Source organism: Bubalus kerabau, chromosome 1, assembly GCF_029407905.1.
Source record: "Bubalus kerabau isolate K-KA32 ecotype Philippines breed swamp buffalo chromosome 1, PCC_UOA_SB_1v2, whole genome shotgun sequence".
Lineage (NCBI taxonomy): Eukaryota > Metazoa > Chordata > Mammalia > Artiodactyla > Bovidae > Bubalus > Bubalus kerabau.
In genome coordinates, this window is record NC_073624.1 from 56,584,457 (window position 1) to 56,600,592 (window position 16,136).

At 40.7% G+C, this 16,136-nt stretch overlaps 1 protein-coding gene across 1 annotated transcript; it reads right to left on the minus strand.

The window, feature by feature from the left end:
* Positions 1-225: 225 nt before the first annotated feature.
* Positions 226-14,929, minus strand: LOC129644294 (uncharacterized). Its single transcript, XM_055569913.1, has 4 exons — positions 14,866-14,929; positions 14,489-14,809; positions 8,416-8,792; positions 226-360 (listed from the first exon to the last, which is right to left on the minus strand). Exons 1-4 carry the CDS (start codon positions 14,927-14,929, stop codon positions 226-228), a joined length of 897 nt encoding a protein of 298 aa, XP_055425888.1.
* Positions 14,930-16,136: the final 1,207 nt, after the last annotated feature.

Genomic DNA, 16,136 nt, shown 5'->3' on the forward strand with positions numbered 1-16,136 from the left:
TACAAGGGCACTGGCGTGTCCCCAGACCCAGTGGTGTCTACCCTAATGATTGCTGTCTCACCGTGCTCCCCAGTCTGAGCTGAATGACCACCCCAGCCTCTCTCACTCCACACCACCAGTTGGTACTGGGGCTAGGGCAGCCAGGTCCTGGGAAAAGATTTAGGGTGGAGAAGTGGTCCAGGGAGGGATTATGATATGGGTCAGGTAGGCGGAGGCCACTGGTATTTACTCAAACAGCATCATAGATGCAAGCCACACTTCTGACGGTGGCCCAGCTGCTTCAATTCCCACAACCAGAATACCACAAGCCCCAGCCAAGCGAATACTCGAGCCCTCTCCATTCCACACCATAACCTTGCTCTAGATCGGTGACAACCAGAGTCGGGGAGAAGATGCGACCTTGGGCTACATTTGAGCAGAGCCGCAGGCACTTATACAGGCAGCACATGGGGCCTCTGTGAGCTACACTCACTTACATCAGCTGTACCCTCCTTTGGGGCAAAGACCCCAGTGCAGGGAGAAGGAAAAACACACCCTTAAATGGAACACAGCCAACTCAAGTCTGACCCTCAGGGCACCCACTCCAGTCACTTGGGAACAGACCCCCACCCCTGCCACTGAGCAGAGAGGAAGTCTACCTCATCTGTGCAGGCTCTGGCTCTGCCAACACCAGCCACACTCCCTATCAAGTAGACAGTACAACACTGAGGAAAGGTGTGGCTGGCATCTACGTCAAATCCAGCCTTCACACCAGACATTGGGCACACGAAGTCTACCCAGGGATCCTCTCAAATAAAGACATCCCATCCCAAGACAACAGATAACTGTTTAACCTAAATTCATAGAAATGGACAAAGGTAAGTAAAATGATAAGGCAGAGGGATTACTCTCAAAAGAGTAAAAGAAAACCCCTGAAAAAATAATGCAACAGTGATAATCAGTCTACCACACAATGAATTCAAGATGTTGATAATAAAAATGCTAACTGAATTAGGAGAATCAATCTAAATACAGATAATTTTAACAAGAAACTGGAAACTTAAAGCTTAATAAAAAACAGATAATTCAATTTCTGGGATAAAAAGCACTCGAAGTAATGATAGACAACTAAATAATGCAGAAGAACACATAAGTGATCTGGAAGATTGAATAATGGAAATCACCTAATTGAAACAGCCAGCAGAAAGGCACAGATTAAAAAAAAAAAAACCCACAGCAACATAAGAGATCTATGCTGCTGCTACTGCTGCTAAGTCGCTTCAGTCATGTCCGACTCTGCGACCCCATAGACGGCAGCCCACCAGGCCCCACCATCCCTGGGATTCTCCAGGCAAGAACACTGGAGCGGGTTGACATTTCCTCCAGTGCATGAAAGTGAAAAGTGAAAGTGAAGTCACTCAGTCGTGTCCGACTCTGCAACCCCATGGGCAGTAGCCTGCACCAGGCTCCTCCGTCCATGGGATTTTCTAGGCAAGAGTACTGGAGTGGGTTGCCATTAAGAGAGATGGAAATTGAAAATGTATTTGAAGAACTTTTGAATAAATTTTGAAAAATTCCCAAACCTAAAGAAGGAAACATATTTAGGTACAAAAAGCCCAAGAGATGAACTCTAACAGACCCACACCAAGACATATCATAATTTAAATGGCAAAAGTTAAAGAGAATTCCAAAGGCAGCAAGAGAGGAAGAGAGGCATACACAAGGAAAGTCACATAAGGCCATCAGCTGATTATTCTGCAGAAAATTTGAAGGTCAGAAGAGAGTAACAAAACATTCAAAGTCTAAAACAGAAAAATCTGCAACCAAGAATACTCTACCCTGCAAGATTATTGTTTAGGATAGATGGAGAGATAAAGAATTTCTCAGACAGGCAAAAATAAAGTAGTCAGCAATATTGAGCCTACCCCGAAAGAAGTGTTGAAGGGTCTTCTCTGAAAGGGAAAAAAATCCTAATAGGAAAGACATATATGTAGTAAGGATTGAAGACCACTTAAATAAGTCAGTACATAGATTTAAACATTTTTAAAAATCAAAAAGCAACTATAACTACAATAAACTGTAAAGGGATAAGCATGAAGGTATAAAATATGATATGAAAAACAAAACATGGAGGAAGGGAATAGAAACTAGATCTTTTATGGACTTATAATAAGTGAAGAAAGGGAAAGACAAATACCATATGATATTCACTTATATGTGGAATCTAAAATATGACACAAATGAACCAATCTAAAACAGAAACAGACTTACAGGTGTCAAAACTAAACAATGAGATTAGCACATTCTCTTATACCATATACAAAAATGAAATGGTTTAAAAACCTAAATGTGAAGCCTGAAACCATAAAACTCCTAAAAGACAACATAGACAACTCCTAAAAGCAACACTGTCTGTGCCTTGTGGCATGCGTGATCTTAGCTCCCTGACCAGGGATCAAACCCTAGCCCCCTGCCTTGGAAGCATGGACCCTTAACCACTGGACCACTGGGGAAGTTTCAAGCAGAACACTCTGACATAAATTGTAGCCGTGTTATCTTGGATCAGTCTCCTAAGGCAAAAGAAGTGAAAGCAAAACCAAACAAACTTTTGCATGGCCAAGGAAACCAAAATTGAACAGAAGAGAATGTTTGCAAACGATGTAACTGACAAAATGTCAGTATCCAAAATATACACTATCAGAAAAATAAACAATCCAATCAAGAAAATGGGAAGATATGAATAGACATTTTTCCAAAGAAGACATACAGATTACCAATAGGCACATGAAAAAATGCTCAACATCACTAATTATTAGAGAAATGCAAATCAAAAGCACAATGAGTTATCTCCTCATACCTGTCAGAATAGCTATCAAAAAGTCTACAAGTAACAAAATTTTGATTTTTGAGAAAAGGGAGCCCTCATACACTATTGGTAGGAATGTAAACTGGTGTAGCCCTTATGGAAAACAGTATGAAAGTTCCTCAAAAATCAAAATCAAAATACCATATGATCCAGCAATTGCACTCCTCAGTATACACCCAGAAAAAAATGAAAACACTAATTCGAATAGATATAGGCATCAAAATGTTCATAGAAACACTGTTTACAATAGTTAAAAAAAAAAAATGGAAGCAACCCAAGTGCCCATCAACAGACACCTTGGTAAAGAAGATATGGTGGGCTTCCCCGGTGGCTCAGTGGTAAAGAATCCACCTGCCAGTGCAGGGTTTGATCCCTCGTCCAGGAATATCCCACATACCAAAAAGCAACTAAGCCTGTGCATCACAACCACTGAGCCCATGCTCGAGAGCCCCAAAGCTGCAACTACTGAAGCCAGGGCACTACGGCCCGTGTTCTTCAACAACAGAAGCCGTCCCAGTGAGAAGCCCGAGCACCACAGCTAGAGAGCGGCCCCTGCTCTCTGCAACTAGAGACAAGCCAGAGCAGCAATGAAGACCCAGCAAAGCCAAAATGAAATAAATATAAAAAAGAAGATGCAGTGTAGGGAATTCCCTGGTGGTTCCGTGGTTGAGACTCGATGCTTTCACTGTCACGGGCCTGAGTTCAATCCCTGGTTGGGGAATTTAGATCCCACACGCCTAGCAGCATAGCCCCCACCCCCCAAAAAAGATGTGCTCTCAAGAAGAAAATAAATCAGACAGAAAAACAAATACTATATGATATCACTTATACATGGAATCTAAAAAAAAAAAGTACCAATAAATGTATATGCAAAACAGAAATTGACTCACAGATACAGAGAACAAACTTGTACCAAAGGGAAGAAGTGAGGGGAAAGGGACAAATTAGGGGTATGGGATTGATAGATACAGACTACTATAAATGAAATAGATAAGCAACAAGGATATACTGTATGGCACAGGAAATAATACTTATTATCTTGTAATAACCTATAATGGAATATAATCTACAAAAACACTGAATCATTATGCTACACCTGAAACTAACACAATATTACAAATCAACTATACTTCAATAATAAAATTTGCAACAATTAGAAAAAAGAAAATGAGGAAACATTTTGTCAGGAATCCAGGTAATTAGAGGGAATAATTGGGCAATGATACTCAGGGAGATAGTGAAGGAGGAAGCCTGGTCTGCTGCAGTCCATGGGGTCACAAAGAGTCCCACAAACTAGCAACTGAACAACAACAACAACATATATGGAGACGTATTAACAATGCAGTCGTATAAGATTAGCCCTGAGACTTGAACTTGTTAGTTAAGTGCAATCAGTCAATAAAATCCTGAAGTCTTTGCCAAATCTTAAAGAGGTAAAAATACATGATTAAAACCAGGAAAAAAAGTTGGAGAACTGGTAGGTACAAAAGTCCAAAAAGATACTTTTAATTTATTTGGGGGAAAATGCATATATGTAGAGAAGAAACGAAATAATACCCCAAATTTAAAATTGTGTATTGTCTCTTAGTAGTGAGATTATGAGTGAATTTCATTTCCTTCATAAATTATTTATTTTCTAAAAGTTGTTTTAGAATGAATACTTTGTAACTAGAATAATTTAACAGTGAATATTAGGTAGAATTATAATGACCCATGTTAAATTTTTTTGTGGCAAGTACAATGCTTTTTATCAGCCAATTCCAGGAAAGTTAATTTTGAAAATCCTTTAAATGCCTAGCTCCATTTTAGGAGACTATATGATGAAACAGTCATTCTAGTGCTTACATATTTATTAACGGTGGGATATGGATTAAAAACTGAAACCCAAATATAGAGGAAATCTCATTTGGAGCTAGGAAAGTCAAAAGATGACATAACCCAATCTTGATTATTCACAAAGCAGATAATTCTTTCATCTCCTTTGTTCTTGTTTTTCCCCCCACATTTTTAAGTTTCCTAACATTTGAGAAAATAAGCAATGGTTTTAATAAGTCAGCAGATGGAGATGTTGAGCTGCCCTTGTTAATGCGACAAATCAAATTAGTGGTTCCAAACTTTCGTTAGCATGGTAATAACCTGGAGAATGAATTTAAAAAGCAGATTCCCAGTCTCCACCCACACAGTTTAGTAGCCTGTGGATGGGGCCTGGGAATCTGGACTTTAACACTCCTTTCTCCCACTCCAGCACATGCCCCACTTCATCTTCTGCAAGTGTTCCTGGTACAGGTTGGCCCATGAACCATACTTTGAAAAACTGGTATTTGAACTCATATGTATATACGAAAACATTTAGCATAGTGCAAACTGAGAGGGAAAAAACAAGTAAAACCAATTCCTGGGGAACTCCAACATCTAAAGAGGAGGAAGAGTTAGCAACGTCCTGAGAAGTTTCCAAAAGAGGAATAACAAGAGAATGCATAACTATGGAAATCAAAGAAAGACAGCATGAGGGAAGAAAGGAGTGGAAGTTTACTTTGACTGTTGTTAAGAGTCAAGTGAGTGAGGACCAGAGGATGTCCACTGGATTCAGCAACATGGAGGTCATTTGAGTGAATACCATTTCAAATTAGTAGGAGGGGTCAAAGTTGGCTTAAAGTGGCTTAAAGCACACATGGGAGGAAAAGAAATTGAGGCAACAAGCTTACATAATTCTTTCTAGAATTTTGTAAGAGATCTTACAAAGATCTCTGCAGATAAGGGAAAGAGATAGGAGCACAGCAGTTTGTTTGGAAATAAGGCTCAGGAATTTTTTAAGATGAGAGATTTGAGTATTTGTAAATGTTAAGAGGAACTGAAGAGCCTCTTGGTAAAGGTGAAAGAGGAGAGTGAAAAAGCTGACTTGAAACTCAACATTGAAAAAATGAAGATCATGGCATCCGGTCCCATCACTTCATGGCAAATAGATGGGGAAAAAATGGAAGCAGAGGCAGACTTTATTTTCTTGGGCTCCAAAATCACTGCAGACAGTGACTGCTGCCATGAAATAAAAAGACATTTGCTTCTTGGAAGAAAAGCTATGACAAACCTAGACAGCATATTAAAAGCAGAGACATCACTTTGCCAACAAAGGTCCATATAGTCAATGCTACAGTTTTTCCAGTCAATCATGTATGGATGTGAGAGTTGGTGGCTGAGAACCAAAGAACTGATGCTTTTGAACTGTGGTGCTGGAGAAGACTCGAGAGTCTCTTGGACAACAGCAAGGAGATCAAACCAGCCAATTCTAAAAGAAGTCAACCCTGAATATTCATTGGAAGGACTGATGCTGAAGCTAAAGCTCCAATACTTGGGCCACCTGATACGAAGAGTCAACTCACTGGAAAAGACCCTGATGCTGGGAAAGATTGAAGGCAAAAGGGGAAGGGGGCGGCAGAGGATGAGATGGTTAGATAGCATCACCAACTCAATGGATATGAATCTGAGCAAACTCCAGGAGATAATGGAGGACAGAGGAGCCTGGCGTGCTATAGTCTGTGGGGTCACAAAGTGTCAGACATGACTTAGCAACTGAAAACAAATGTTAATAAGAGGGACTAAGCTGAGAAAAAGAGAAATAATGGATAATGTAAGATTCTTGGAAGATAAGATGCCATAAAATTCAGATCACAGGCAGGCATGCATGCTACGTCGCTTCAGTCGTGTCTGACTCTTTGCGACCCTATGGACTGTAGCTGCCGGGCTCCTCTGTCCATGGGATTCTCCAGGCAAGAGTACTGGAGTGGGTTGCCATTTCTGCCTCCAGGGGATCTCCCTAACCCAGGGACTGAATCCACAACTCCTGTGTCTCCTGCATTGCAGGTGGATTCTTCATCCCTGAGCCATCCAGGAAGTCCCAGATCACAGAAAAGTCTGAGGAAGAATGGACGGCCAAGATGCAGGTAGGTTGTAGTTGGGTGGCAGGAGTTTTGGGGGGTTCAGTCTGAACTATTTCCTCAGGAAAAAAAAAATATGAAAAGGATCAAATTCTAAGCATGAAGTGAGGTGGCAGGGTTGAACGTGAAATGGAGTAGAAAAGGCTTACTGGAGAGAATGAATAAGCTAGAGGAAGTGGAAGAATCTGCGGGCAATGCTGAGGGCTCAGTTGAAGCTAGGACTCGTAAATTTATATGTTACACATTTGCCCCATTGGGTAAGTTTATTCCGAGATGCCCAAGCTGAAGTAGGCACAGAGAAAAGATAACTGGATTTCTGCATAAGCAACACTTTGCCAGACAAATGCAGTGGAAGCAGAGGTAGTTATTAGCAAGAGACTGAGTGAAATGATGGAATCTGAATCGAAGATATGAAGAGAGGAAAAGTAAAAAGGTAAAGGACTGGAAGTTCTGGTGAATCTGTCAAATGGTTACAGTGGGAACAGATGAAACTGAATGAGCTGGCAAGGTAGGAGGAATTGGTCTGAGGGTAGGATATCTGAAAGGAATTTTGAAGGTGGAACTGCTTCAGGTGCAGCCATAGGAGTTGGAGGACTTTGCGTGGAGTGCAGGGGTAGGGGGCAGTTTAAGGAACTGAGAGGCTAAAGGAAGAGGAAAAGAGTCAAGCTGAGAAGACTGTGCCAGATGTCATAGCACTCAGTGAATGAACAGGGGTGACCAAGAGGCCGATTATCAAGGCTGATTGGAATGTCTGCCAAGAAGTTCAATTTTCCAAACTAAGCTTTCTTTTAAACTGTGATTGCAAAAATATCAACTAGTTATTTATAATCTTGTCCTTTTCAAACCTTCTTAGGAGGCTCGTTTGTTTTGGTGAGTGGAGTTATGGGGGGGATGCAGCAAAAGCATGAGTAAGTTATTTTGTTTACGAAAGAAAAGGATCAGTTCAGTTCAGTCGCTCAGTCGTGTCTGACTCTTTGCGACCCCATGAACTGCAGCACGCCAAGCCTCCCTGTCCATCACCAACTCCCGGAGTTCACTCAAATTCACGTGCATCGAGTTGGTGATGCCATCCAGCCATCTCCTCCTACCTCTTCCTTCTCCTTCTACCCTTCTACCCCTTCTCCTCCTACCCTCAATCCCTCCCAGCATCAGAGTCTTTTCCAATGAGTCAACTCTTCACGCGAGGTGGCCAAAGTATTGGAGTTTCAGCTTTAGCATCATTCCTTCCAAAGAAAACCCAGGACTGATCTCCTTTAGAATGGACTGGTTGGATCTCCTTGCAGTCCAAGGGACTCTCAAGAGTCTTCTCCAACACCACAGTTCAAGAGCATCAATTCTTTGGTGCTCAGCCTTCTTCACAGTCCAACTCTCACATCCATACATGACCACTGGAAAAACCATAGCCTTGACTAGACGGACCTTTGTTGGCAAAGTAATGTCTCTGCTTTTGAATATGCTATCTAGGTTGGTCATAACTTTCCTTCCAAGGACTAAGCATCTTTTAATTTCATGGCTGCAGTCACCATCTGCAGTGATTTTGGAGCTCCAGAAAATAAAGTCTGACACCGTTTCCACTGTTTCCCCATCTATTTCTTGACTTCCTACTTTTGCATTCCAGTCCCCTATAATGAAAAGGACGTCTTTTTTGGGTGTTAGTTCTAAAAGGTCTTGTAGGTCTTCATGGAACTGTTCAACATCAGCTTCTTCAGCATTACTGGTTGGGGCATAGACTTGGATTACTGTGATATTGAATGGTTTGCCTTGGAAACGAACAGAGATCATTCTGTTGTTTTTGAGATTGCATCCAAGTACTGCATTTCGGACTCTTTTGTTGACCATGATGGCTACTCTTTTTCTTCTAAGGGATTCCTGCCCGCAGTAGTAGATATAATGGTCATCTGAGTTAAATTCACCCATTCCAGTCCATTTTAGTTCGCTGATTCCTAGATTGTCGACATTCACTCTCGCCATCTCCTGCTTGACCACTTCCATCTGCCTTGATTCATGGACCAATGCTGTAAAGAAGAAAGTGATAGAAGGACTGAAAAGGGAAGAGCCAGGGTAATGGGGAAACAGAAAACCTGAGGTATAATGGGAAGGTGAGCAAGAAAAGACACAGTGGGAGCGGCCTGGCAGCTGTCCTGAAGCTCTCCTAGAGGGCCTTAGGGGAGAAGCACTCCCCAGTTAAAGGGATATCTAGGAAGTTGTTCTGTTTGATGTGCAAAGAGTCAGTTCACCAAACTTAATACAAATCAACATAATCTTGCCAATCATAGGTGGAACTGGATGGGACAACATGTGCGAGACTAGTTTTAAGATTGTGAGAGCAGGGTGACTACCATAGGGTTCTTCCAAATCAGACTATGCAAGCAATTTTCCTTTTTATTAAATAGCTGCCAACTTCTCAATCTTTTTTGAGAAAAACTTTCTCAAAGACTGAAATTCTTTGTGACATCCTATATAATCTAAGTAACTCATATTGAAAGAACTGTTATATTTTACATCTAAAAGTAATCTCCATTTGTTGATAAAATATTCTAATTTTTAAAATAAAAATTTTATTTTTTATGTTAAATATTTCTGCTGTTGGTGTTTGATATTCAGGAAATAGCATACCAGAGACTCAAGTACCCATTATATTATCAGTGTTTATATCTTATATCCACTATTTGCTTTGTGCTGAGTGCCTACTAAGATTTTTTATGCATCATTTCCCTTTTTTTTTTTTGCCCCAGCCTGTGGCATGTGGAGCTTCCCTGACCAGAGACAGTGGAAACATGGAATCTTAACCACTGGACCACTAGGGAAGTCCCCCTATTTCACTTTTTAAAATAAAAAATTCTATGAGATAAATACTATTATTACAGCCGTTATGTTAGTGAAGAAAGAAATGGAGGCTTAAAGTCATTTGACCACGGTATCACAGTTAATAAGTGGCAGTGGTTTAGTTGCTAAGTCGTGTCAAACTCTTGTGACCCCATGGACTGTAGCCTGCCAGGCTCCTCTGTCCATGGGATTCTCCAGGCAAGAATACTGGAGTGTGGTCGCCATTTCCTCCAAATAAATGTCAGAGCCAAATTTAATTTTGTCCTAGATTTTCATGTCACATTTTAAAACATTTTTATGGAGTTTCTCCTTGAATAATATTATACTTCACTTCTAAGATTCTTTTTGGAATTCCTCTTAGTAGGAAGCAGTGATTGCTACTCACCTAAATACTCATTCATCCTTTCCTGGGTCCGCAGCTTGGCAGCATTTGCCAGCCTTCCCAGCTGTTAGGTGTTGACCAGGTGACTGAGCTCTAACCAATAAAATGTGAGTGGAAATAATCTGTGCCACTTCCAAGCCTCGCTCATAACAACCTCCATATTCTTTTCCCCTTCTAGATGTCTGGGATGGCGACCACTTCCAGGGCAAACTTGTAAGTCACATGTTGAAGACTACAGTTTCCACCAGCATGGGCCCCCGACTGACCACATAGATGGAAACTACCCCAAGGACCTGTTCACTTGCCCAGTACTGTTACAAAAGAAATAATTTTTTTTTTGAGTCATTATATATATGATGTCATCCGGTTCACAAAGTTTCACAAAAGAATTTCAAACATTTGGCACCAAAGAGTTCCAATACTAATAAGTTGTTTCAGAGCATAGAAAATGAAAAAAACAAAAATTTTAAATTCTTTTTATAAAGCAAGTATAACATTATTATCAAAACTTGTTAAGGGCAAACATAAAAGACAATTACGGGCCATTGGGCTTCCCTGATACCTCAGTTGGTAAAGAATGCAGGAGACCCCGGTTTGATTCCTGGGTTAGGAAGATTTCCTGGAGAAGGGAAAGGCTACCCATTCCAGGATTCTGGCCTGCAGAATACAGTAGTCTTTATTGTCCATTGGGTCGCAAAGAGTCGGACAAGACTGAGCGACTTTCACTTTCATCCCTTATGAATGTTAATGCAAAAATTCTGAACAGACTCCAATACTACAAGAAAATAATATACCATAGCCAAGTAGAATTCATTCCAGAAATGCAAAGATAGATTAATATTAACATTTTAATATAGTTTACCAAAATAATGGTATAAGGGGAAAAATGTATTATTATCTCTAAGGATGTTTAAAAAAATCTTTTGACAGAAATCTAATAGTCATTTAAAACATTTAACCATAAAGTCATCATATGACTGAGTCCCTTCATTGTTCACCTGAAACTACCACAACATTGTTAATCAGCTGTACCCCAGTATGACATATTTTTGGTGTTAAAAGAAATTAAAATTAAAAAAATAATGGAGAAATGCCTGAGGCATTCCTACTAAGTTAAACAACAAAGAAAAATTGATCACCACCTTCACTACTATTTAACATTGTACAGAAGGCTTTAGCCAATGAAATTTAGATGAGAGAAAACAGAGGCATAGGAATCCGAAAGAAGTAAAATTATCTCTATTTACAGATAACATGAAAATACATCTGGAGAACTCTAGAGACTCAGTGAATAAACTCAAACATTAATTAATTTTGTAAGGTAGCAGGACATGAAAGTAACACACGAAATTCAAAAGTCTTCAAAAAAAGGAATAAAAATAATATAAATTCACTTTGCTGCACAGCAGAAACTAACACATTGTAAAGCAACTATACTCCAATAAAAAGAATAAAAAATTTAAAAACCTCAAAAGTCTTCATACACACAAATGATTACAAGTTAGAAGCTATAATGGAAATGGAAACAAACCTGAGTTATACTAGCTACAAAAATGATGAAATATTTAGGAATAACCTAAATACGAAACATTCAAAATCTATATTCAAAACACTATAAATGCTTCGTCAAGATGCAAAAGCAAACTTGAACTAGTGGAAAGACTTCCTTTCTCCTTTTTAGGACATCTCAACATCATCAAAATGTCATTTTTCCTTAATTTACAAATTTTAATGCAATCCCAATAAAATATCCGGTTTCCCCCCTCTTTTGGAGAGAGACAAGATGATGCTAAAATTCATGTTTTTAAAACAACCCAATACTAGTTAGAAAAAACCCTGAAAAAGAATAGCTCTGAGGGGAAGAAAGTAACCTATGAGATATTAAAATATACTCATAAATTTGTATAATCCAGTGTGGTACTGATACATGAACAGATAAACCAGTAACAGAATATCCAGAAATAGACCCAACTCTATGGAAATCTAGTGTGTTTAATAAGGAAGTGTTACTAGTCACTGGGGGCAAAGATGACTTTTTAGTCAATGATTTTGGGATAACTGGGTAGGCATCTGCAAAAAGATGAAATTAGATCTCTTCCTCACACTATAGAAAATTCTGTTGGTCCTTTGGAATTTATATTCTAATGGGAGTTCAGTTCAGTTGCTCAGTCGTGTCCAACTCTTGGCGACCCCATGAACCGCAGCACGCCAGGCCTCCCTGTCCATCACCACTCCCGGAGTTCACCCAAACCCATGTACATTGAGTCAGTGATGCCATCCAACCATCTCATCCTCTCTCATCCCCTTCTCCTCCTGCCCTCAATCTTTCCCAGCATCAGGGTCTTTTCAAATGACTCAGCTCTTCGCATCAGGTGGCCAAAGTATTGGAGTTTCAGCTTCAACATCAGTCCTCCCAATGAACACTCAGGACTGATCTCCTTTAGGATGGACTGGTTGGATCTCCTTGCAGTCCAAGGGACTCTCAAGAGTCTTCTCCAACACCACAGTTCAAAAGCATCAATTCTTCAATGCTCAGCTTTCTTTATAGTCCAACTCTCACATCCATACATGACCACTGGAAAAACCATTGACTTGACTAGACGGACCTTTGTTGGCAAAGTAATGTCTCTGCTTTTTAATATGCTGTCTAGGTTGATCATAACTTTCCTTCCAAGGAGTGTCTTTTAATTTCATGGCTGCAATCACCATCTGCAGTGATTTTGGAGCCCAGAAAAATAAAGTCAGCCACTGTTTCCCCATCTATTTGCCATGAAGTGATGGGACTAGATGCCAACAATTAAGTAAACTATCAAACTATATACTATTACATTAAAAAGAGATAAGTGCCTAACAAAAGTACCTGGGAAAGAGGTCTAGGGAAAGAAGAGGAATTACAATGCAGAGTTTACAATTACAATATCTAAAAATGAGGGCAGAGAGGCCTTATTGAGATGAACAGTGACATTTAAGCAAAGACCTGAAGAGGCAGCAAGCTTTGTGCACAGTCTTAATTACAAACTTCCCGGATGGCTCAGTGGTAAAGAATCTGCCTGCAATGCAGGAAACACAGGAGATGTGGATTTGATCCCTGGGTAGGGAAGATCCCCTGGAGGAGAAAATGGCAACCCACTCCAGTATTCTTGCCTGGAAAATCCTATGGACAGAGGAGACTGGCAAGCTACACTCCAAAGGGTCACAGAGTCAGAGACGACTGAGCAGAAGCACGGACAAGAGAAAATCACAGGCCAACCTTAGTCATGAAAACGGACACAAAACACTGAACAACCCAAATATAGTAATGTGCTTAAAAAAGTTAGCACCTCATGATCAACTTGGGTTTATCACAGGAATGTAAATTTGGTTTAACCTTAGAAAACTATATATACATTTTGTTTATCACATTACCAATTAAAAGGATCATTTTAATAGATTTAGAAAAATAATTTAATAAAATCCAACACTCATGATTTTAAAAAACAAAGTGATAGATAAGCAAGAAAGCTCTTAGCAACTGAAAATAGAAACTAAGCTTTCAAAAAGGGCAACTACCAAAGTCACACAAACAGTACTGTTACTGAACAAGGTTTGTCTTGCCTGAAGTCCAGCAGGACAAAACACTGAGATGCCGAGATTTGCAGCCAAGAGAGAATTTATACACAAGATAGCCAAGCTATGAGACAGGAAAACCAGTCTCAACTCTGCCTCCCCAAGGCAAGGAGCTCAGTTATTTATGGGATAAAGAATAAAAACGCAGGGCAGTCCAAGGTGTGGGGAGTGTGGAGAAAGATGACTGGAAAGAGGTATAGAATCTGCCATTCTGAGCATCTGTTAACTAGGCTACAGGCCTCAGCAAGTTTTAAGGGTAGAGTTTTCACTCCTCTGATGTCAAAAATGTCACCAAGCAACCACTCTTGAATGCCTAGTTGACAGGTCAGTGGTCCAGACTTATCCAGCTCAGCTCAAACTATACCCAGCTGACTCCAAATTCCTGAAAACAACTTGGGCAGACACCTTACTGTTTGGGATAAGTGTAGCCAAGAAGACCTGCGAGTCTCAAAACGACCTTGATTAGTGATGGCAGGTGAAATGGATTTAACGTAGGTTTTGGTAGCATCATTGTTAATAGAAACTTTAGAAATATGCCCTTTAAAATTAGGAAGGATGTCTAATATTGATACTTTTATTCATCTTTCTACTGAAGAGCCTAATCAATACAAGCAGAAAGTGGGGGGGGGGGAGCTTAAAAACTAGAAAGAAACAAAAAAGTCACTATTCACAGATAGGAGCCCCGACTCTACAGACAAATCATTAAAAGTAACATAGGCGGTTAACAAGATGCTGGATAGAATAATAAGCCCATATCCCCTGCTTCCAGGACCAGCTTCACAACACACTGGAGAGAAGCCCTCACCGCTAACTAACTGTGAGCACCCAGATCCGGCGCAATTCTTCCACCAAGGAGGAGGCCACCATCAGCCACACCTCTGGGCCTTGTCCACCTACCTCTTGGAGCTTCTACTTGGAAGGCAACGAGGTGGCTCTGGAAGGTGTGGGCCGATTCTTTTGGATGTTGGCCGAAGAGAAGTGCAAGGGTGCCGAGCTTTTCCTTAAGGCGCGGAAGCAGTGCGGTGGCCGCGCCCTGGTCCAGGACCGGCAGGTGCGGGCCCCGGAGGAGTGGAGCACCGCCCTGGAAGCCACGGAGGCCGCCACGGCCCCCGAGAAGGGCCCGAACCAGGCTCTCTCTAGGATCTACACGTCCTGGGTTCTGCGAACGCAGACGCCCAGCTCTCCGAGTTCCTGGAGCACCACTTCCTGGAGGAGGAGCTCGTCAAGAAGCTCGTCAAGATGGACATCCACTTAACCAACCTGTGCAGGCTGGCCGTTCCCAGGCCGGGCTGGGCGAGTATCTCTTCCCGAGGCTCTCCTGCCAGCGCGACTAGGCATCTCCGGAATCTGGTGGCCTTGGCGGGACCCCTCTGCCTTCCCCGTCCCAAAATCTCTGCCAGAGCCACTGCCTCCAGCCAGGAGGCAACTTTTTAACCACTCTGAAACCTTCACCCTAGCCTGGCACCAAATGGAAACAAGAAAGGTTCCTTTTGCAGAGGCAAAAAAAAAAAAAGCTTGGCTGTTAAGAAAAAACATAAGTATCTGAATAGCATGGATGATTTGTAGTCTAATTCTCTCAATTGTCTAAAGAAATGATTCCTAACTTGCGTGCATTTTATAAACTATGTTTGCTCTGCCTAGAAGAATAAACATACCTATTCAGAAAGTGTTGAATAGAATTTTAGGGCTTCAGGACTTCTATGGAGTCATGATAAAATTGCTTTCCCTGAAGAAAAAAGAAAGAGTTGATGTGATGTGATGCCATCAGCCTGTATTGAAGAAAGAACCCTATGAAATTAATTTTTGGTCTCCCATCAGGTTGCTACTGAGAACACTGATTATTAATTACATCATTCACTGACCTCTTTATAAACCCTCTCAAGAGAAATTTTTCTCTGTCTTAATATTAGGAATAACACTGCTTTGCGTGAGTAATTGGTTTATTTTGTTTTTTTGGATACTGCAAATGATGTAATTAAGTTTCTTTTTCTGACTGCCTGCTAAAAACCTTAGAGCCAAATCTGTGGTCGGTTCACCCAGAGTAAAGGAGTAGGATTGTATATGCATTTTGCATATGCTTCATTCCTGGTTCTTCTATTACTAATTCCTTCGTGTATTTTATGGAGTCTTTTAAGCCACCTTAATCCCTTTCTGGAACAGTGTTGTATAAAACAGATAAATAAACTTTTAAAGTGCAGATTTTAAAAGAAATAAGACCCATGTCAGAAATCAGTTGGATATTAGATGCTGGGAAGTACTGAAGGCAGGAGGAGAAGGGGACAACAGAGGACGAGATGGTTGGATGGCATCACTGACTCAATTGACATGAGTTTGAGCAAGCTCTGGAAGGTGGTGAAAAACAGGGAAGCTTGGCAGGCTGCAGTCCACGGGGTCGCAAAGAGTCAGACACGACTGAGCAACTGAACAATTAGAGCAAAATAGAGACAAATAAGTTATGTATAAAAAATTCAATAAAAGTGAAAACTGTGCACAGAGAAAAAAATTTAACTTTATTGAATTATATTAAGACATTCTAAATAAATGG

What these genes read in the sequence shown, in the direction of transcription:
- LOC129644294 (XM_055569913.1), bottom strand. Translation starts at nt 14,929, where the DNA reads ATGCCTAGTCGCGCTGGCAGGAGAGCCTCGGGAAGAGATACTCGCCCA. An exon ending in CCCAGCCCGGCCTGGGAACG is followed by an intron (nt 14,810 to 14,865) that starts GCCAGCCTGCAC and finishes CTTCTTGACGAG; the next exon opens with CTCCTCCTCCAGGAAGTGGT. An exon ending in AACTAACACCCAAAAAAGAC is followed by an intron (nt 361 to 8,415) that starts GTCCTTTTCATT and finishes TCACCGATCTAG; the next exon opens with AGCAAGGTTATGGTGTGGAA.